Source organism: Orcinus orca, chromosome X, assembly GCF_937001465.1.
Source record: "Orcinus orca chromosome X, mOrcOrc1.1, whole genome shotgun sequence".
Classification (NCBI taxonomy): Eukaryota; Metazoa; Chordata; class Mammalia; order Artiodactyla; family Delphinidae; genus Orcinus; species Orcinus orca.
In genome coordinates this window covers 93,051,432-93,071,969 of record NC_064580.1, presented here as the reverse complement: position 1 = coordinate 93,071,969, position 20,538 = coordinate 93,051,432, and the positions used below count along the sequence as shown (strand labels likewise).

General features: G+C 44.8%; 1 protein-coding gene across 1 annotated transcript; it reads right to left on the bottom strand.

Moving 5' to 3' along the window:
• Window positions 1-7,787: 7,787 nt before the first annotated feature.
• On the bottom strand, window positions 7,788-10,895 carry LOC117199231 (histone acetyltransferase KAT6B-like). Its single transcript, XM_033418113.2, has 3 exons — window positions 10,142-10,895; window positions 9,299-9,518; window positions 7,788-8,000 (listed from the first exon to the last, which is right to left on the bottom strand). The coding sequence occupies exons 1-3, from the start codon at window positions 10,893-10,895 to the stop codon at window positions 7,988-7,990; spliced, it is 987 nt and encodes a 328-aa protein (XP_033274004.2). The 3' UTR covers window positions 7,788-7,987.
• Between the last annotated feature and the right edge of the window lie 9,643 nt (window positions 10,896-20,538).

Genomic DNA, 20,538 nt, shown 5'->3' with positions numbered 1-20,538 from the left:
TATTGGGTGGTCCACCTGAGAGACGATGGGGACTTGGACCAGAGTGACAAAAGCAAAGGTGTTAGAAAGTGGTTGGATTTATATTTTACTCAGAAAATAGGACTTGTCTATAAATTATGGCCAGGTTGAGGGAAAGACATAAAAGTGTGAAGATTAATACTTCCTTTCACTCCTGCCCCAGACATCCAGTTTTCTTTGCAAACCCTCCAGCCTGGTTCAGGAGCCCCTCTTATGTATATCATGTGTTTTGGAATTCCTTGGCTCATCATCTATATTTCTACTAAAGAGTCGTTTCCCTAGGGGCAGACCGTGTGTGTGGCTCTGCATGGCACAGGACCTGGCATATGGTGCTTTCTCAATAAATACTGTTATCATGAGGACTGGAGGAATACCGCATCACCTTGAGTTCACCAGCTCAGTGACCAGGGGAATATTTCTGTATTAAGGGGCCCTATGACTCCTTGCTTATTTCCAGTGTTGCCAGATGGGGCTACATCTCCCAGTGTGCATTGTGAACACATTTGGGTAGTCAGAAACTGGAATCCAACCCCAAGGGAGGGGCACGGGACTGAGGCTTACTCAAGTCAACACACATTATGTTCCGCTAAACTTCCACTTTGCTCTCCATGGGAGTGATTGCCCTAAGCACACTTATCCCTCATTATAGTAAATCAGAAACACAAAGACATTCTGCATTTTGCCCTGTGCTCCACTGTGAACAAGGCTGTATCCACATGAATATCTGAGACAAAGCTGCTGACGGACAGGTATAAATGCTGAAGCTGCTCTAGGAGCTACTTGAGAGTCTTAACTGAAAAGTAAAGGGGAAACATTAGTTGGTTTGAAATGGACTAAGAGCTTTGAACAAAGTTATAGTTGAAACCACTTACATTCTGTGATGACAACGGAACACAAAGTCCAGCCATTAGAAGTGATAAGGTAAGGTGATACAGTGGTTCCATGTCACTCAGGGGTTTGACACCCCTACTGGGTGAGCCAGAAACTGCTTCAGGTCTCCCAAAGAAAAACTATGATGAACAGTCAGATGCTTCATCCCTTGCCACTTGTAAATTAAGAGGGTAAAGTAGTACTTTTAAAGTGAATTTATTGTGACTCATTGAGCTTAGTAATTTGTATATTCTTTGGGGTTCTAAACGCTTCCTGGAGCCTGTGTGGGAAAGGGCCTTTTCTCATCTCCGGGATTCCAGGAGCTTCTAGCTGGGGCAGACTCATTTGGGACATATCTTAGCCACTGGCTCCCCCTGGAGTGCAAGGGTTGGAGAACCCTTGTAGACACCTCCCCCTGCCCCTAGTCAGGGTCACACAGCTCATCTCAGGAGCTATGGATAATAAGGCCAGGCTGCTCCCATGACCCATGTTTCTTCTTCTAGTCGGCTTCAGTGATCCATATTTTTCCTTCTCGTTCGTCATATTAAGTGGCCAGAAAATAAATGGCCACGTAACTCTAGAAGAAGAAGAGTTTCCATGTTTTGAGCACTGATTGTATGATTGGCCATAATAATTTAGGTGCTTTCCATGAATTAACTCATTGTAGCCTCTAAAGAAGTCCTATTATTATCTTACTCTAGAGATGAAGAAAGTGAGGCACAGAGCAGCTATGTAAGTTGCTTAAGATTCCACGGCTAGTGAGTGACACAGGTGAAATTCAAACCCAGGCAGTCTGGCTTCAGAGTCTAAGCTCTGACTTCTACTATATCATCTCCCCTCCTGGCTGGAAAACGGGAAGAATAATACCTACCTTACAGAGCTGAAGTGAGGATTAAATTATTATTATTAGTCCTCTGGAGGAGGTTGGCCGTTTTCTGATCAGTGGGATGGGGTAGAGAGTACATTTTGTCAATTAAGATCCACACATAATCCTCAAGGTGAAATAAGCGTTTCCATTTACTTTTAATAAATTCAAAGTGAAGTTGTGTATAAGCAAGGTGCCATAACAATGCATTTCAGTGGAAAGAAGCTCTCTTCATGTTTGCATTAAATGGAACACAAGAAGGGTCACTCTGACTTCATTTCCATAGCTGACTCCTAAATAGGATCTGCAGGTCCACAGAGAAGCTTTTCCAGACCTAATAGCTCCTGGAATAGGTTCATGCACTTGAAATTCTTCCTTAGCCCAGTCAAGGTGACACATAAAGTTAACCTTCATAATTCCTATGGAGAATACTCACCCCTGTCATAGCCCATGAGATGACATACTTATAGGGTGATGACCTTCCATGTATGACTAAGACAATTTGAACAGCTCCTAGGTGTCAGGGTGCTCTAAGAAATAGATTTGGTAGCAAATGCTTTTTATTAATGAAGGATGGAATGGATAATGTTTATAAAATAGTCTTTCATGCTAAGTCTGAGAGAAAGGTATTCTAAAGACCAGCGTCCAGAGGCCCATCCCCTTGTCTTTATTTCTTCTGCTCCTGCCCAAGGTCAAGATTCATTATCTCTAACTTGGATCCTTAACATAGCCTTCATTCTTTCTGATGTCCTGCACTCTCATGATGATGCGTCTAGAAGTGAATTTCTGTTTTCTATGCTGATGAGAATTCAATGAGCTTCTAGTATCTGTGGATTGGTGCATTTCATCTGCTCGGGAAAATGTTTGGCCATCATCTTCTTTCCCATTTCTCACTCGTGTCCTTCTAGGATTTAAATTAAATGTATATTAGACTTCTTCACTCTATTCATTGTGTCTCTTATCCTACATTTCTTTTCATAAAATTCACTTCTCCAGGCAGAATTCTGGATGATTTCTTTTGATCTGTCTTCTAATTCAATAATTCTCTCTTAGGTTTATTTCTCTTCATCGCATTTATCATCATCTAATGATTATGTGTAGCGTTGTGTTGAATGCATCCATTGAACCCTCAGTCGTTATACTTTTTTAGTCCTAGATGTCCTATTTGATTCTTTTTCAATTGGCTATGCCACATTTTAGGATTTTCTGTTCCCTGAAAATATTTTAAAGCTTATTTCTTAATTTTTTGAACTATAGTAGGCCATAGTGATTATAGTCTGGGTCTCATAATTCTGATATCTGAAATATCTGTGAATTTGTTTTCATTGTCTATTTTTTCTTTGGGCTGTCACTTACAATGTATTTTTTTTCCTTATGTGTCCACTTATCTTTGACTATGTGCCAATATATTATTGAAAAATTATTTATCAGACTGATTTCAGGCATGGGAAGACAGAACCTTCCTGCAGAGAGCATTTTCACCTGCTTCTGCTAAATGCCTGGGGTCACTACCTGTCCAAGACCACTTTAATCCAAGTTCAGGGCTTGAAGTTCCTCGGATCACTCTGGTGATGGATACCTAGACTGCAAGTCCATGCCAGGGCTTGTTGCTTCTGGTTCACCATTATCCCAAAGGGGTAGCCACTTCTTTTCAGCTTAGAGTGGCTGGAGGGCTTATCAGATCTACTCAATGGGGGTGAGGACTTCAACTTTTGGTCTCTTTTCCCATCAGGCCGCCAAAACCACAGCTCAGTGTCACACTTCTTCCTTCTGGATCCACCTAATGCCCTCAGGCAAAAGTGGCTTTGAGTGCTGAGCTTTCCTATTTGGGTTTTTGCTTTCTTCTAGATTTTAGCCTCAGAGTTTCTTAGCGCTTAATGAAGATAATTTCTTTTCACATTTCACCCAGTATTTTTTAGTTGTCCTCATTGCGATGGTGAGTGCAAATGACTTAGCCTGCCATTACTCGGAGCAGAAGTGTGCACCACCCTTCTAACTTCTCTCCTTGTCCCCAGTCTCTCTTTCTTCCAGTTCTTCCTCCAGAAAGTTTCTTCCTGATGGTGTCATTTTCCTGCACAAAGCCTCCAAAAGCTTACTGTTGAATGTAAGATAGAAATCAAATTCCTTACTTTGGACAATCAGATCTAAAACTCTCTTTCTGAGAAACTACTGTATAGCACAGGGAACTCTACTCAGTACTCCGTGGTGACCTAAATGCAAAGGAAATCTAAAAATGATGGGATATGTGTATACATATAACCGATTCATGTTGCTGTAAAGCAGAAACTAAGACAACATTGTAAAGGAACTATACTGCAATAAAAATTAACTTAAAAAAAAGAAGAGATGGAAATAAAAAATGGAGTATGTGGAATAGGTTATGGAGAGAAAGGTTGAAGATGAAAAGTTCTCTGCCAGTCAATCAGAAGACTTTGAACTTTGTAAAGTAAGAAAATGATGTGATTTTATTTGGGTTTACACATGGCACATTTTTGGGCAGTATGGAAATTGGGTAGGTGTCCTAAAGAGAATGTTTGCATTCCCCCCAAATCTATGTGTTGAAATCCTAATCCCCAAGATAACGGGATTAGAAGGTGGGGTCTCTGGGAGGTGCCAAGGTCAAAAGGGTGGAACCCTCATGAATGAGATTAGTGCCTTATTTAAGAGGGTCCAGAGAGATACTTTGCCCCTTCCACCATGTGAGGACATCTTGACAAGTTGCCATCTATGATCCAGGAAGTGGCCTTCACCAGACACCAAAGCTGCTGGTGCCTTGATCTTGGACTAACCAGCGTCTAGGACTGTGAAAAATAAATGTTTGCTGTTTATAAGTAAAAAAAAAATACAGTGAAACTCTCCTTCTTAGCTTCAGTTATTCACCGAGGAGGTATTTTCTGTGCACTGAATGTGTGGCCATCATTAGGCCAGGTGCCACCTATTCTTTTGCTTCTTACCTATTTGGCCTCTTGCCTTACCTCCCAATCCACCTCATACTCTAGACAAACTGGAATATTCGCAGTCATGTGTCAGAGCTGGGTCAGAACACAGATGGGCTAACTCCTAGGTCAGTGACCTGTCCTCTACACCCTGATCCCATATTCATGTTTAATTCCATTCAATGTGGATATTTATGTACATTCTAATAAATGAACTAGACAAAAACTCAATAACTACAAATTGTACTGGCTTTTTCATATTCCTTGCTGCCTTTGGGGCTCTTTGTCATGTGAGTGTGGGACGTAAGCTTTGGAAATAAATTCATTTTTGCCATCAAGCTTTTGGCCATCTCCATAGTCACAAGGACGCATAGGAAAAAAAGAAAACTTGAGGCTTGCTTTCCCTGTCAGTTGAGACACTGATTGCAGAATTTGATTCCAGTAATAGGAATAACCTGCTTCCAAACAAAACAATTCCCACATGCCAGTGGCTGCATGAGATAACAGTCAAAGCTGACTTTCACTGGAAAAACACACTTTTCTGGAAGTGGGCCAACCTAGAGATAGGGTTCTAGTTTTGCATTTTGCCACTGTATAACCTTGGGCCCATCCACCCTCCTCTAGGCTTCAGTCCCCACCCCTCCCAGCCCATATACAATTCAGATGCTTGGACAAACGGATCTGAAATGGCCTTTTCATTTTTGACAAGCAAGTATTGTCTCTACGAGGATGCCTTAGTGACCAGAGACAAGGGGTGCAGGACTAAGAGCAGTAGGGCTGAGCTCACCTGACCCACTGCTGTTGTGATGGTTAGTTATAGAGGGATCCCCCACGTAAGGAAGTGGGTTAGTTCCATGCAGATCTGCCACGTAAGTGAGAAGAAAGCACTTACTGCAATAGAAGGAAAAAGAGGGGGAAAGGAGAGGGGAAACGAAGGTGTGAAGATGCTCTGCTGGTGAAGAGAAGGAAGGAAAATAAGAGACATTTTAAAAATGTGTGATTCTAAAATGGTAAAAAAAAAACAAAAGAAAAAGAAAGGGGGTGCTGGAGAAGGGGTCAAGGTGGGGTAAAGAGTTAAATTTTTAGCTGTACAAAACAGTCGGCCACCCCAGGAAGTTCCATGCAACTAATGCTTTGCAACATGCTGGGCACAAGCAGTCCCAACTCTTTTCACCAAATACTGAAGGAAAGGCGAAGGGGGAGAATGTTTGTTTGAATATTCCAGTTCACCAAGAGTGAACCTGAAATCCATTTTGATTTCAACACTTTTACATGGCATGCCTCACGAGGTCCCGCGCTGGTGAATATGACTGAGGTTTATCTGCTCATTGCCCATCTGGCTTATGTGCTCTGAAGAAGCCTCTTTCTGACCTTGCTTCAGCAAGTTACCTGAGATGGGAAGGACGAAGGGTAGTGAATGAGTGGAAGCATTTCCTCTTTCTCTGAGATATTTCTATTCTACGTGGCAATGTTCAGGGTAGCGGAAAGAATAGAAAACCTGTAGAAAAAATGTAAGGCTTTTTTCCCCCCCATGCTGGGCCAGAATGCTGGAGCGTTAGAGTGACCTGCTCTCCAGGGACTCACTGCCTTGAAGATCCGATACACTGACCGTTGCCTTCTTTTCCCCTTCAATGCTGTCAGCCAAGAACCCTCACTTCAACTGTGCATCCCTTAGCTATGGGAGGGGGGCTCCTGGAGCCCAATTTCTGTCCTGATGATGGGCCAGAGCCGTGTCACAAAACGCACTGGTTGCACCTCCTCTATGCCTTCCAGAGGACAGGCACTCTGGTTCACTGGAGGCCCGAGGGTCTGGGAATGACCACCAGTCCACTATGTCCTGATTCCTCAAAGGTGTCCAGTACTTTGAAACTGCAGATTGAGCCTGGGTGGTCAAATTACTTCTTTCACCACAAAAAGAAAACTCTTGGGCATACGCTGTTTCAAGTGAAAAGCACATTTTGCGTTCTTGCAGAAGGGAGGCGCAGGGCGGGGTGCCCCACGCCGCCGACCCCCGGCCCAGCTCTCCAGCTGCCAGGGAGCTGGAGCTGCGGCTGACCCAGGAGTGACTGCAGACGCCAGAAGAGCACAGGGCTGGGCGGCACACAGGCTGTGCTAGGAGGCGGGACCACGCACCTCTTTCAAAGGCTCCCGGCGCATGCCGGATTGGCTAAGCTCGCTTGCCATCGGAGTGGGCGGAACCAGTTGTGTGCCGGGCCTCGGGCCCGCCCAGCAGCAGGCGGAAGTGCTTCAGACGCCGCGCTGTCTGCAGCAGCCGGGTGAGTGGTCGTGTTGGTATGTGCAGTGAAGCTGCTGGGCTGCTGCTCTTCTTGCCGCTGCCAGGCTCAGGGCCGCTGGTCGACCCCCACCCTCCGCGCTCCCCTTGGCCTCGATGTTCTCCCCTTGACCTCAGACTTCTGGCCTCCAGAACGGTGAGAGAATAAATTTCGGTTGTTTTAAGCCACCTGCTTTGTGGTAATTTGTTACGGTAACCCTAGGAAACTAACACATCCCTCCCGGAGGTCTTTGTGTCCCAGGGCCCTGAGAATTCTAGTGTCTTCCTCAGTCCAGATCTTACCATCCTGTTCAGTTTACCTGCAATAGTACCAAGTCAGTGAATTAAGGCTGGTCCTACTGTGGGTGTAGTTAAACGTTTCCCCCATTGCTCTAAAGCAGCAGTTCTGAAACTTTAGTGTGCTTCAGTAGCACTTGGAGGACTTGTAAAAACCTGATGAATATCCAAATCAGCAGGTCTGGAGCAGGGTCTGAGAATTTGCATTTCAAACACGTTCCCAGCAGACGCTGATGCTGCTGTTCCATGGCAGGCCACTAGCACCATCTGGTCTCCAGGCAAGCTAGGTCATCCATCAGTTTCTTTCAGTAACATATACTAGAGGCTGGGCCACCATCTCTATTGCCACACAAGTTGTTTATAATCTAATATTTCAATTTATTTGAGGCTGCTATAAAGGGATGTCAAACAGGCTTATCAACTAGTTGAAAGAAATCCCTTTCAATGACAGTAAGGTGGGCCGAAATAAATAGAACCAAGATACACTGGAGTCAGTGTTATTTATGTAAAAAAAACCCAACTCTGCAGCTTATTCATGTCAAACAAGCTTTTATTTTCAATGTGAACAATACTGTCAAATTTATCTGTCAACGGTAAGAATAAAGTCAGATGTCAGTTAATATCATTTTGGGACGTTGAACTTTGAAACAACATTTGTATTGTGGGCTAATGAAAACTAGAAAATCCGTGAAGAACAATTTCTTCTTTTCTTTTGCTGTCCACTTCTTTTTATGCCTTCCAACTGTAGGGTGGGAGAAGAGTCAATTAACAATTGTACACCAATAACATGCACCAGGGACTTTCTAAATAGGAGTCAATACTATGAACATCTGTTGGCTCTCCAAGGAGAAAACAAAACGTTTTCTTCGTGTAACCCAGACCCTTGGTTGTCAGGGTGCACATCATTTCATCACACCAACCTCATCTCTCTCTTGCCCACCACTATAAATGCTAGCTTTTGTTCTTGAAAGGCCACTCTGTGATTTAAATGTCTTTCCACCTTAAGAGCCTATGCTCCTTACACAAATCATAAATCCCTTATATTCCCAGACCTCTGGTTTCCGTATCTGTAAAATGAGAAAGAGGCTATTATCAAACATCCGCAGGTGTAAAAATTAAGAAAAGGAGAAAGAAAGAGTGTGATAGTGCGAGAGAGAGAGAGATGAGAGAGAGAAAGGAAAAGATGAATGGGTAGAGGAAAGAGAAACTAAGACTGAATTACCAACTCAGTGATAGCCAATAATCTTACTATGGCTAATTTTCTTTTCTTTTGAATAAAAAATCTAAATTGAAGTAATATTTGTGAATTACTCATGAAATGCAGTCTTATTTGAAATCCTTAACTTTTTCCTACTTTGTAAGCAGTCACCTTCTCAAAGGCATTGTTATGCCAAGAGACTCCATTTCTGTGGCCAGGTGATGAAGGTACAGCTAGTGCACAGCTTGGTCGCTTTAGCTGCTTCTCCTCGTGGCCACTCTCTAAAAATATAGGTCTCTATATTTTAGACCTCTAAAAAAATATAGGTCTTTATTTCCAGGTCTGATAAATTTCCCATCTGTAGTAGACTTAAAGCTACAGGACAAAGGACTTGTGGCTGTAAATGAAATACATTCCACAACACACTTCCTTCTATATCATCTGGAATACAAGTACATTATTAACATTGTGTTCCCAAAAGTAAATTTCAACAATTTTCTCTTATTTACTTCACACAAAAAATTTAAAAAATGACAGATAGCTAGTGGGAAGCAGCTGCATAGCGCAGCGTGATCAGCTTGGAGCTTTGTGACCACGTAGAGGGGTGGGATAGGGAGGGTGGCAATGAGAGGCAAGAGAGAAGTGATATGGGATTATAGGTATTTGTATAGCTGATTCACTTTGTTATAAAGCAGGAACTAACACACCACTGTAAAGCAATTATACTCCAATAAAGATGTTAAAAAGATAAACAAAAAGTAGATTAAGGATGTAAACAAAACAAAACATAAAGCTGTTAGTAACAGGTATATGTCAGGAATGCTTGCACTATACAATAATACCTGTATTCTCCAGAGCTGCCCTCTGCTGAGACCATATCCAGCTTAGGTCCTTCTTCTGGTTTCTCATTTCCATCCTCTTTCTCTTCATCAGCATTTTCATACTGATGTTCACTCTCTTCTTTAGTGTCGAATGATACGGACTTTGGCATCACAAGGTGGTGGACAACATTTCCCGATTTAAAATCAGCAGGAGAATCTAGTTCTCTGCCCTCGGGAGGATCTGGAGAAGAAAAATATGTCAGAAAATAAATAAGTAAAAAGAACAGCTGGCCATGCTCCTACTGGTTGATACAACACTTCCATGGCCTGCACACTTCTTCTGCTTGACAGTTTTCACAACACGTTCCCCCTCTTTCCAGCAGATCTCACACACTGTGCTGCTGATTACTTCTGGCCCTTTGGAGAAGTGATCGAAATCATCTGATCCTGAGAGCATGTTTGTATGTTTCTGCCAGAACGTCACTGGAAAATGTTCACCCGATTTAAAGACAAATTCTACCGCGAAGCTCATTGATTCCTCAACCACTGAAAAGTGCCCCTGTGCTGTTTCATCATTTCCTCAGGTCATCCTACTTAGAATCTTTATGTTTTTAGAAGCCCGCCAGCCAAAAGTGAGGTATGCCATTTGTTTGCCCCTCGGGTGGTAGAAGGCAGCATATTTTTTCTCAAGATCCTAAAGGTCTTTAGAGAACTGGGCTTCTACTTGTGCATATCGTGCCTGAAGGTTTTTGAGAGCTTTGACCCACTGCCTAACCGCCAGAGGCCAGCGCTGAGCGCGGCCTGCCTTTGAAGCTGATGCCCCAGCAGGGGCTGCAAGGGCCTGAGGTCTGGGCCGCCCCTCACCAGCTTCGGCTCCGTCGTCGGGTCCACACGCCCCAGCCTCCGAGGACTCGGAGGTATCAGCCAGGACGTCGCCCGCCCAGAACTCGGCCTCCGCTGCAGCCGCCGCCGGTTCCTCTGCCTTCTGGGATGCCGCCCCCTCTGCAGGTTCCCGCGGCTCGCAGGGCGGGGTGCCCTCTGCCTGGTACTCGCTCCGCCAGACCTCACCTGCCTCTCCCAGGTTTTCCTGCCCCTGAGGAGGCACGCCATCCGCTGCAGGGCGCGAGGGCCATAGGCAGCGGCGCCTGACCATCACGCAGCCGGTTTTGGGGTCGACCAGGACACGGTAGGTGTAGTGCCTGGGCTGCGCATGGCAATGGACCACATCCCGGAGCAGGGACTTAGAACGCGCCGCAGAGGCCCCGTGGCCCGCGACCACTCCCGCGCCCTCCTGCCCATTATCGTCCTCCTCTTCTGTCTCTTTGTCCTCCTCGACCTCCTCCGCAGTTTCGTCCCCCTCTTCTGACTGATACACATCCTCCTCCTGGTCCTCGATGTCTAATTTAAACTCCTCCTCCTCCTCCTCCTCCTCCTCCGTCTTCTCCATCCCCTCCACCTCTTCTTCCATGTCTTCCTCCATCTGCATCTCCTCCTCCTCCTCTTCCGTTTCTTCCTCCTCCTCCTCCTCAGTTTTGTCCCCCTCTTCTGACTGGTACTCATCCTCCTCCTGGTCCTCGAGGTCTAATTCAAACTCTTCCTCCTCCTCCTCCTCCTCCATCCCCTCCATCTCTTTCTCCGTGTCTTCCTCAATCTCCTCCTCCTCCTCCTCCGTCTCTTGCTCTTCCTCCTCCTCCTCCTCCCCCTCCTCCTCCTCCACCTCCTCCGTCTCTTGCTCTTCCTCCTCCTCCTCCTCCCCCTCCTCCTCCTCCACCTCCACCTCCTCCGTCTCTTGCTCTTCCTCCTCCTCCTCCTCCCCCTCCTCCTCCTCCTCCCCCTCCTCCTCCTCCTCCCCCTCCTCCTCCTCCTCCTCCCCCTCCTCCTCCTCTTCCTCCTCCTCCACCAGCTCTGCATCCCAGTCTTCTTCCACTGGGGCCTGCGTGGCCTCCTGGCAACCATCCTCCCCGCCAAGGGCTCTGGAGGCCCTCAGGGAGGCCAGAAGGGCCGCAGCCCCCTCGACTCCATCCATCCCTCCCGAAGGGGATGCACGGACCCCGAGGGGACTGGGGTCATCACCCGCCCCTCCACCAGCTCCGTCCTGGCCACCTGGGATTAGCCCGTGCTCCTCTGTGGCAGACATGGCAGGAGGGACGCGCCAGACACGGATCGGGCTGCAGTGACTACCGTGGGGAAAATGGCGGAAGCCGGGATGAGTGTCGCTGAGGGAGGGGACGCTGTTGGCAGCGGGGCCTCTGGGACGGGGTGGGGGCCGCAGAGAAGCCGGCTACATAGGGGACAGGATTCGGCGAAGATGCCTCTGGGGGCCCCGCTACGGGAAGGGCAGACGGCCTGCCCGTGGAGCGCCCCAGCGAGACTGGGACGAGGCCGCTGCGCACAGGGCCACAAGGCGGGAAAGAGCCTGACTGGCTGGCGACGGGAGGCGGACTTTAGAAGGGTCAATGAAGGGCCACTTCCTCCAGCGCTGGCTCTAAGCTCATTTGCCAGCAGCCAAGGATTGACAGCACCACCGTCCAATGAGTGATCAAGGTCTTCAGCTTCCCTGGAGGCCTTAAAGGCCCAGCTCACCCTGAGCCTCTGTGAGCGCACGGGAATCCCTTCCTTTTCATTCCACCACTGCAAGCGCAAAACTACAATGTCCCTAAAGGGCGGCGCCCTGGGGTATGGGAACCTGCATGTGTTCCCCAATTGCCACCCTGGGGCAGCTCACGCTGATAGAGACGCACTTAGTTCAAAAACGAGAGAGAGAGAAGGTGTATAGATCAAATCTCAGCAACGCTTAAAACCTCCCACAACAGAGAGCAAGAGAATTTGGAGGTTTTAATGCTGTTAAGGCTACTTAGAAAAGGACATACAAAGTCGATATGGATGCAGTGAGAATGGAGAGTGGAAGAAGCAGTAAAGACTGGAGCTGGACAGTGTTTCATCAGGGCTCCCCAATTCACTTGCAGCCTCCAAGAAATGAAGAGAGAGAGAGAGAGGGAAGAGAGACAGAGACACACAGAGACAGACACACACACACACACACACAGAGATACTTGTTTTAAAGACTGGGCTGAGCACCTTCTCTGCACTGGATTGTGTACACTCCCTGCCTCCCAAATTCATACGATGAAGCCCATCCCCCCCCGCCCCCATCCCCAGGAGATGGTATTTGGAGACCGGGTCTTTGGTAGGTCATTCAGTTTTGGTAAGGTCAGGAGGCTGGGGTCCACACATTGGGATTACTGCCCTTACAGGAAGAGACCATAGATGGTGCTCTCCGCCCACCACCCCAACGTGAAGCCACAGGAATAAGGCGGCTATTTTCAAGCCAAAACGAGGGCCCTCACCAAGAACTCCACCATGCTGGCACCCTGACCTTGGGCTTCCTAGCCTCCAGAACTGTAGGAAATAAATAAATGTCTTGTTTAAGCTGCCCAGCCTAAGGCATTTTATTAGGGCAGCCTGAGCAGACTAATACAGCATGGCAGACGTTAACAGGACAGGCTTCCTAGAATCATTTCTCGCTCAACAGTCCGAGACTTTTTGTTGTACTCAGCCCCACTTAGCCGAGTGGTCAAGGGTAACGAATGCTGAAAACGAGGAAGAAATCGACAACTATTTTATGCTAATCCCATTTACTACTGTCGCTGGGCACAGAAGCAAGACTGGGTGTTAGCTGTAACTTCACGTTCAGGAGAACATAAGCTATGTCCCTTACTTCCAGTAAGCACACCGCCTTGGGATCCAGGACACCTAATTTGACAGACCCTAACGTTTCACAGATGGGAAGCACACATTCTGCAGAGCGCTCCCGGGAAGGTTGGCGAGAAGAGCTGTTGTTGCCACCCTGAGTCAGTATGGACCCCTACCCCAAGTTGGGTTCAAAGGTCAATCAAGACTGGTGACACCACCCACACACACACTACCGAGACGCGATGCAAAGTGTATTCCTTACATGAGGAGGCTTCTGGGGGGAGAGCAGGGCAGCCTTTTCAAGCTGCTCCAAAAAAGACTTCAGAGAGTCAGGAAAGGAAGAAATTGCTTTGGGAGTTCTACTGTGATTAGTGGATGGGGCCAGCATGACAGTTCCCTTGTGCTGGCAGTAGCTAGTGTAGTTTGACGCCCACTCCTCCTGCCCTCCACCCTACAACCGTGCCAAAGGAGAGAGTGGAGTGTAGGGCGTTGGGGAAGAGGGAGGGTTGACGTTTAAAAGCCCTCAGCAGTCAAACATCACAGGATGCAGTCAGACCCTATACTACAATTCACCTCTGGCGTGTGACTGGCGACTGAAATGTGCCACTTTCGTGTAATGGAATTTGAACTTGTGGAAGTAAGCCACTCTGGAACTCTGAGTCCTGCAGCCTAAGGCCAGGTAGGGAGGCAAAAGGTCTACTGAAGGCCGTTCAAGAGCCCAGCGTCGTGTATCCTGAGAAGTAGAATGCATGCCTCGGTCACCATCAATAAGGCCCGGAACTCCGAAGCCGATAAGGAGGGTCTTGGCAAAGCCCTGCATAGTGGCTTTAGTATACGTAGAGACACGTGTGACCTGGATTTATAATTTGGGAGTCTGTGGGCCAAGAGATTCCCAGGGCTCTTTACCCCAAAGGGGACAGTTTTACACAAGGAAACGTCGTTGCTGCCATGGGCCAGACCAGACAGCCAGACGGACGACAATGGCCTGATTGTCTATGAAAACGTGCAGATGGTGCTAACTGTTGGCCAGAGCATCCAGCGCTAAGGTGACTGCCTGAAGTTCACTCACTTGTGCTGTCTTTTCGTTGAACAGTTTTATCTATGGTTATTGTATTGATTACTGACAAGGAAAGACTTTTCCTGACATTTTCCTATTTATTTTCCACATGTCAGTCTTTTTTTGTTCCTTCACTCCTCAATTACTGTATTTTCTGTTCAATTGTTCTACGCTTTTAATATTTCATTCCAATGCCATCTGTCCTCTATGGTTTCTGTAGAGAAATGGGCACAAATATTACTGAGGATTACTTGTATATGGGGAGTGGTTTCTATTGCTGTTTTCAAGGTTCACTCTTTGTCTTTGACTTTTGATAATTTGATCATGATGTGCCTAGGTGGGGATCTCTGATTTTATCCTGCTTGGAGTTTGTAGAACTTATTGGGTGTGTAGATTCATGTCTTTCCTCCGATTTTGGAGGTTTTCAGGCATCATTTCTTCAAAGATTTCCTGCCCCTTTCTCTCCTTCCTCTGCCTCTGCAACTGTCATTATGTGTACATTGATAAGCTTGCTGATGCACATGAGTCTCATAGGCTTTGCTCATTATTCTTCGTTCTTTGCTTTTCCTGCTCCTCTTTTCCTTTTCAGAGACTGGATATTTCAACTAACCTTTTAAAATTCACTGATTCTTTTTCTCCTGGTCAAATTTGCTGTTGGACATCTTTTATTAATTTCTCATTTCATTTACTGTGCTTTTCAGCTGAAGAACTTTTATTTTGTCCCTATTTATAATTTCTATCTCTTTGGGATACATCTTTCTCATTGTTTGCTAGTTCTTTGATCATTGTTTCCTTTTGCTAATTGAGTTTATTGAAGACAGCGGACTAAGAATATTTTTTCTAGTAACCCAAATCCTGTGCTTTACCTCTGACAGTTTATAGTAATTAATTTTTTCCATGTGAACAGGACACACATTCCTCCCATCCCCTCCAACTTTATGGAAGTATAATTTACAAATAAAATTTGTATATTCAAGGTGAACAGTGTGATGCCTGATGTATGTATACATTGTTAAATGATTACCACTGTCACACTGATTAATACACATAGCTAAAGGTTTCTTGGGGGTGGTGTGTGGGATAAAACTAAGATCTACTCTCTCAGCAAGTCTCCATCATACCATACAATATCTTAAATTAAAATAGCATGCTGTGCATTAGATCCATAGAATGTATTCATCTTATAACTGATCATTTGTACCTTTTGATGAACCACCCCACAAATAACAAACCTGGAGGCATCATGGTTCCTGATTTCATTATATTACAAAGGTATAGTAATCAAAACAGTATGGTATTGGCATAAGAACAGATATATACAAAGACCAATGTATCAAAATATAGAGCCCAGAAATAAACCCACACATACATGCTCAACTATTTGACAAGAACTCCAAGAACACATCATGAGGACAGGATAGTCTCTTCAATAAATGGGGCTGGGAAAACTGGATATCCACGGGCAAAGATACTATGTTGGACCCTTATCTTACACCATACCCCAAAATGAACTCAAAATGGATTGAAGACTTAAACATAAGGCCTGAATCTGTAAAACTCCTAGAGGAAAACACAGGGGTAAGCTCCTTGACATAGGTTATAGCAATGATTTTTTTGTGAAATGACACCAAAACAAAGGCAACAAAAACAAAAATAAACAAGTGGACTACATCAAACTAAAAAGCTTCTGCACAGCAAAGGAAACAATCAACACAATGAAAAGGCAACTGACCTGTGAAGCAGAAGAAAATATTTGCAAATCATGTTATCTGTTGTGGGGATAATATGCAAAATATATAAGGAATTCAATCACCTCAACATCAAACAACAAAAAAAATCCAAAACCGACAAATAATTAATAAAAGGACACACGGTCCAAATATACGTTTTTCCAAAGAAGACATACAACTGGCCAATAGGTATATGAAAAGGTGTTCAGCATCACTAACCATCAGGGAAATGCAAATCAAAGCTGCAATTAAGACATCACACCTATTAGGATGGCTATTATCAAAAGGACAAGAGATAGCAAGTGTTGGCAAGAGTGTGGTAAAAAGGGAACCCTCATGCCCTGTTGGTGGGAAAGTAAAATGGTGCACCCACTATGGACAACTGTATGGAGGTTCCTCAAAAGATTGAAAGTAGAACTATCAGATCAGCCAGCAATCCCACTCCTGAAAACAGATCCAAAGGAGGTGATTTCTGCTCTGCTGTCTTATTCTCATTGCAGCATTATCCACAATAGCCAAAGAATGGAGACAACCTAAGTGTTTTGAGCAGATGAAAGGATAAAGAACATATCATATACATATAAAAGACATATAAAAGAATTCTTCTTAAAAATTCACCTGAGGGCTTCCCTGATGGTGCAGTGGTTAAGAATCCACCTGCCAACACAGGGGACGTGGGTTCGAGCCCTGGTCCGGGAAGATCCCACACGCTGCGGAGCAACTAAGCCCATGAGCCACAACTACTGAGCCTGCGCTCTAGAGCCTGTGAGCTGCAACTACTGAGCCCACGTGCAACAACTACTGAAGCCCGCACATCTAGAGGCCGTGCTGCACAACAAGAGAAGCCACCGCAATGAGAAGCCCGCGCACAGCAACGAAGAGTAATCCCCGCTCGCCGCAACTACAGGAAGTCCGTGCGCAGCAACAAAGACCCAACGCAGCCAAAAATAATAAATAAATAAAAGCAAAATAAATAAATAAATAAAATTTATTTGAAAGACTGTTCTTACCTTTACAAGGGGTGATCTGGAGAGGAACAGGAACAGAGACAAGACATAGTAGATTCTCCTTCCTTCAGACTTCTTGTCTCTCTCAGGAAATCTCTACAGGCACAGCTTAATAGTGAGCCAGCTGGAAAGGCAAAATAGGGTTGGCAGAGACCCAGAAACTTAGAACAGGTTATAGAATTTTGAGCTCAGATATTAAACAACTTTTACTTACCTCGCATCTACTTCCTCTTATATATCCTGACAAAGAATGCAAACAGTATGCCTTCTGAGACAAAATAAACACAGAAGTGACTATAACATCAGCAACACCCACTTCCAAAAACACAAGAACAAAATTTAAGACCTTTGTTAGGAAGTGTACTTATGTTTATATGGTAAATAGGGAACCGTTGACAGATTTTAATGAAATTTACATGTGTCATTAATTTTGATGTAGAAAAAAAGTTCATGTGCATAGTGACTTCTCTTCTTTCTCCCATGGCCACCTAGGAAACTCAGAGATTAGGAAAAAAGCTTCCTTCCCCATATGATTCTTTAATATTCCAGCCTCAGGTACACTCAACACCTCTGCCTGAGCCCCTGATGGAACACCACTCCCAGGTGAGGCAGTTTTTCTACCTGAAGGATTTCAAAATACCCTTAAGATTTTGGAAGAATTGGGAGATCTAAAGGTAAAATCTGTGCAAACACTACGTAGAGGCAAAAACCTTCTATGACTCAGAAACGTATCTGGAGGGCTGGGCGGGTGTGTGTGAGTGTATGGGTAAAGATTATTTCAGTTGAACTTTAGGCAAACTGTAAACATAAACTCTACACGGAAACACTTTCCAATCCCCTGTGTCTTTAAACTCATGAGATGAGCTGCCCTGCAGAGGCAGGACCTGGTATCTTTGGGCAGCTGTGGCAGTTAAAGAGTGTGAGCTCTCAAACCAGACTGCCTGGATAAAAGTTCCAGCTCACTTACAGGCTGTGAGATCTTGGGCTCAGGACTTAATATCTCAAATCCTGTCTTATATAATAATTCTCAATTTCTCCATCAGTAAACGAGGTGAAAAATAGTCCCAACCTCATCGGATTGCTGTACAGATTTAATGAGCTAATACTTTACCAGGGCTTACTTGATGTAGAGCTTGGCACAGAGTAAGTGCAAATTAATGTCTGGGCACATCACAAAATGAACACATTCCATGCTCACTGCTGTAGCTGCACAGATCATCTTTTAATCCTTCAAATATGCTATGTTCTCTTTCTTCTAATGGATCTTTGCCCATCTTCATTCCCCTAACTAGACCTTATACATAGCTTTGGCCCCCACTGACGTTCTAAGCCCTAATCATCCTTTCCGTCCCAACTCAGGCTTTTTTTTTTACAAGAAGCCTCTTCTCTGTTAAGACCGGGTTGCACGTTTCTTTCTTTGTTATTTTTTAACTAAAGTGAAAATAAAATAACATGAAATTAATGATTTCAGTCCATTTAAAATGGACAAATCAAATAAAAAGTTTTAAAAATAAAATGTACCAATCAGTTCTTTTAGTACATTCACGATGCTGTGCAACCATCACCGCTATCTAGTTTCAGAGCATTTCATCAACTCAAAAAGAAACCCTGGGGCTTTGCTGGTGGCGCAGTGGTTGAGAGTCAGCCTGCCGATGCAGGGGACATGGGTTCGTGCCCCGGTCCGGGAAGATCCCACATGCCATGGAGCAGCTGGGCCCGTGAGCCATGGCCGCTGGGCCTGCGCATCCGCAGCCTGTGCTCTGCAACGGGAGAGGCCACAACAGTGAGAGGCCCGCGTACCGCAAAAAAAAAAAAAAAAAAAAAGAAATCCTATACCCAGGAAGCGGTCATACCCCATTCCCTCCTATCCTCAAACACTGGCAACCACTAATCTCTTTTCTGCCACTATGGATTTGCCTAATCTGGACATTTCATAGAAATGGAATCATGCCATATGTGGCATTGTGTGTGTGTGATATTTTCTAATTTTTGTTCATGGTAGTTGTTATCTTTTTTCATTATGAACTTTCTTCTCATTCTAAAAAAAGATTCACTTCATGCATGATTGTGTATAACGACAGAAGAGAGTCTTCCATGTTGTATGAGTTTCTTGCCTGACTGAACCTGTTTTGGACTCTCCCTGAAAAAGACCAAGACTCCTTGGGCATAATGCCTGTACCAGTCCAATAACATACACAAAGATTGTATGCCATGACCAAAGGATTTTTATCCCAGGAATGTAACGTTGATTTAACATTAAGAAATCACAGAGTAGGGCCTCCCCTGGTGGAGCAGTGGTTAAGAATCCACCCGACAATGCAGGGGACACAGGTTCGAGCCCTGGTCCGGGAAGATCCAACATGCCGCGGACCAACTAAGCCCATGGGCCACAAATACTGAGCCTGCGCTCTAGAGCCCATGTGCAACAATTACTGAAGCTCGCGTGCCTAGAGCCTGTGCTCCACAACAAGAGAGGCCACCGCAATGAGAAGCCCGCACACTGCAACGAAGAGTAGCCCGCAGTCACCGCAACTAGAGAAAGACCGCATGCAGCAACGAAGACCCAACAGTAGCCAAAAATAAATAAATAAATAAATCACAGTGTAGGGACGATTGTGTAAGTGTTTGTAAGTATGAGCATGTTCATGGACAAATAAAGACATGAGCATGCTCCTTTTGTGATCATGTTATTTTATGGAAGTTAAAGTGTATATACAGGGACTTCCCTGGCAGTCCAGTGGCTAAGACTTTGCCTTCCAATGCACGGGGTGCAGGTTCAATCCCTGGTCGGGGAGCTGAGATCCCACATGGCCAGAAAATCAAAACAGAAAACAGAAGCAATATTGTAACAAATTCAATAAAGACTATAAAAAAATGTCCACATCAAAAGAAAATCTTTAGAAAACAGTGTATGTACATATAAGTGCAAATGAGTCTGTCTAGTGTGTGAATGATTTTGTGAGCGTGTTCACGTGAGTGAATACATGTATTATCATGCTCATGTGACTGAATGTTCACACATGTTTGTGCAAGTGACAGAATGTGTAAGACTGTTCGTGAGTACAGGAGTGTGACTGTGAGTTAAACTGTCACTGTGCCCTTTGGAGTGAATTGTGAGCATGTTATTATAAGTAACAATGTGTATGTGTGCATGTATATTATCAATTTTTGTGTCTGAGTAAATTCACAAGTTTATTTGTGTGTTTGAACATATATATGAGTGAATGGTAATCAAGTTTTATACTTAATATGTTGATATGCATCTGTGACTGGGTGTGAGAATATGTGCAAGTGATTATTTGTGAATCCCTACGTGTGCAAGCCAATTTTAAACCATGTTTGTGTTTGTAAGTGAACATGTCAATGCATGTGAGCCTAAATTAAAGTACATCAGTAAATATATGAGTGTTGATACATGAGTGAATGAATATATGGTTATATGAGCATATTTTCACGAGTGAGTGAAGGTGTGAGCATTTCATGTGTGTAGCCATGTTGGTTTGAGTAATAGTTGTTCGTCTGAGTGAGTGAATGAGCATGTATCGGTGAGTACATAAGCGTCTCCACCAGTGTGAGTAAACCTCTGAGCGTGATCATGTCAGGGAATAAATGTGTGTGCATGTACGAGATTGATGTGTGAGCCTATTCAGGCATAAGTGTGTTGGTGTGAGTATATTTGTGTATTTAACACATATTTGTACCTATTCACGTGTATGAGTAAATACGTGAATTTGTTCATGGAGGTTAGCTTGCTCACGTGTGCGAGTTAATCTG

Coding starts and splice junctions, on each gene's coding strand:
- LOC117199231 (XM_033418113.2), bottom strand. CDS start 10,895: ATGGAGGAGGAGGAGGAGGAGGAAGAGTTTGAATTAGACCTCGAGGAC. Junction 9,519..10,141: donor CGACGACGGAGCCGAAGCTG/GTGAGGGGCGGC, acceptor TTTCTTCTCCAG/ATCCTCCCGAGGGCAGAGAA.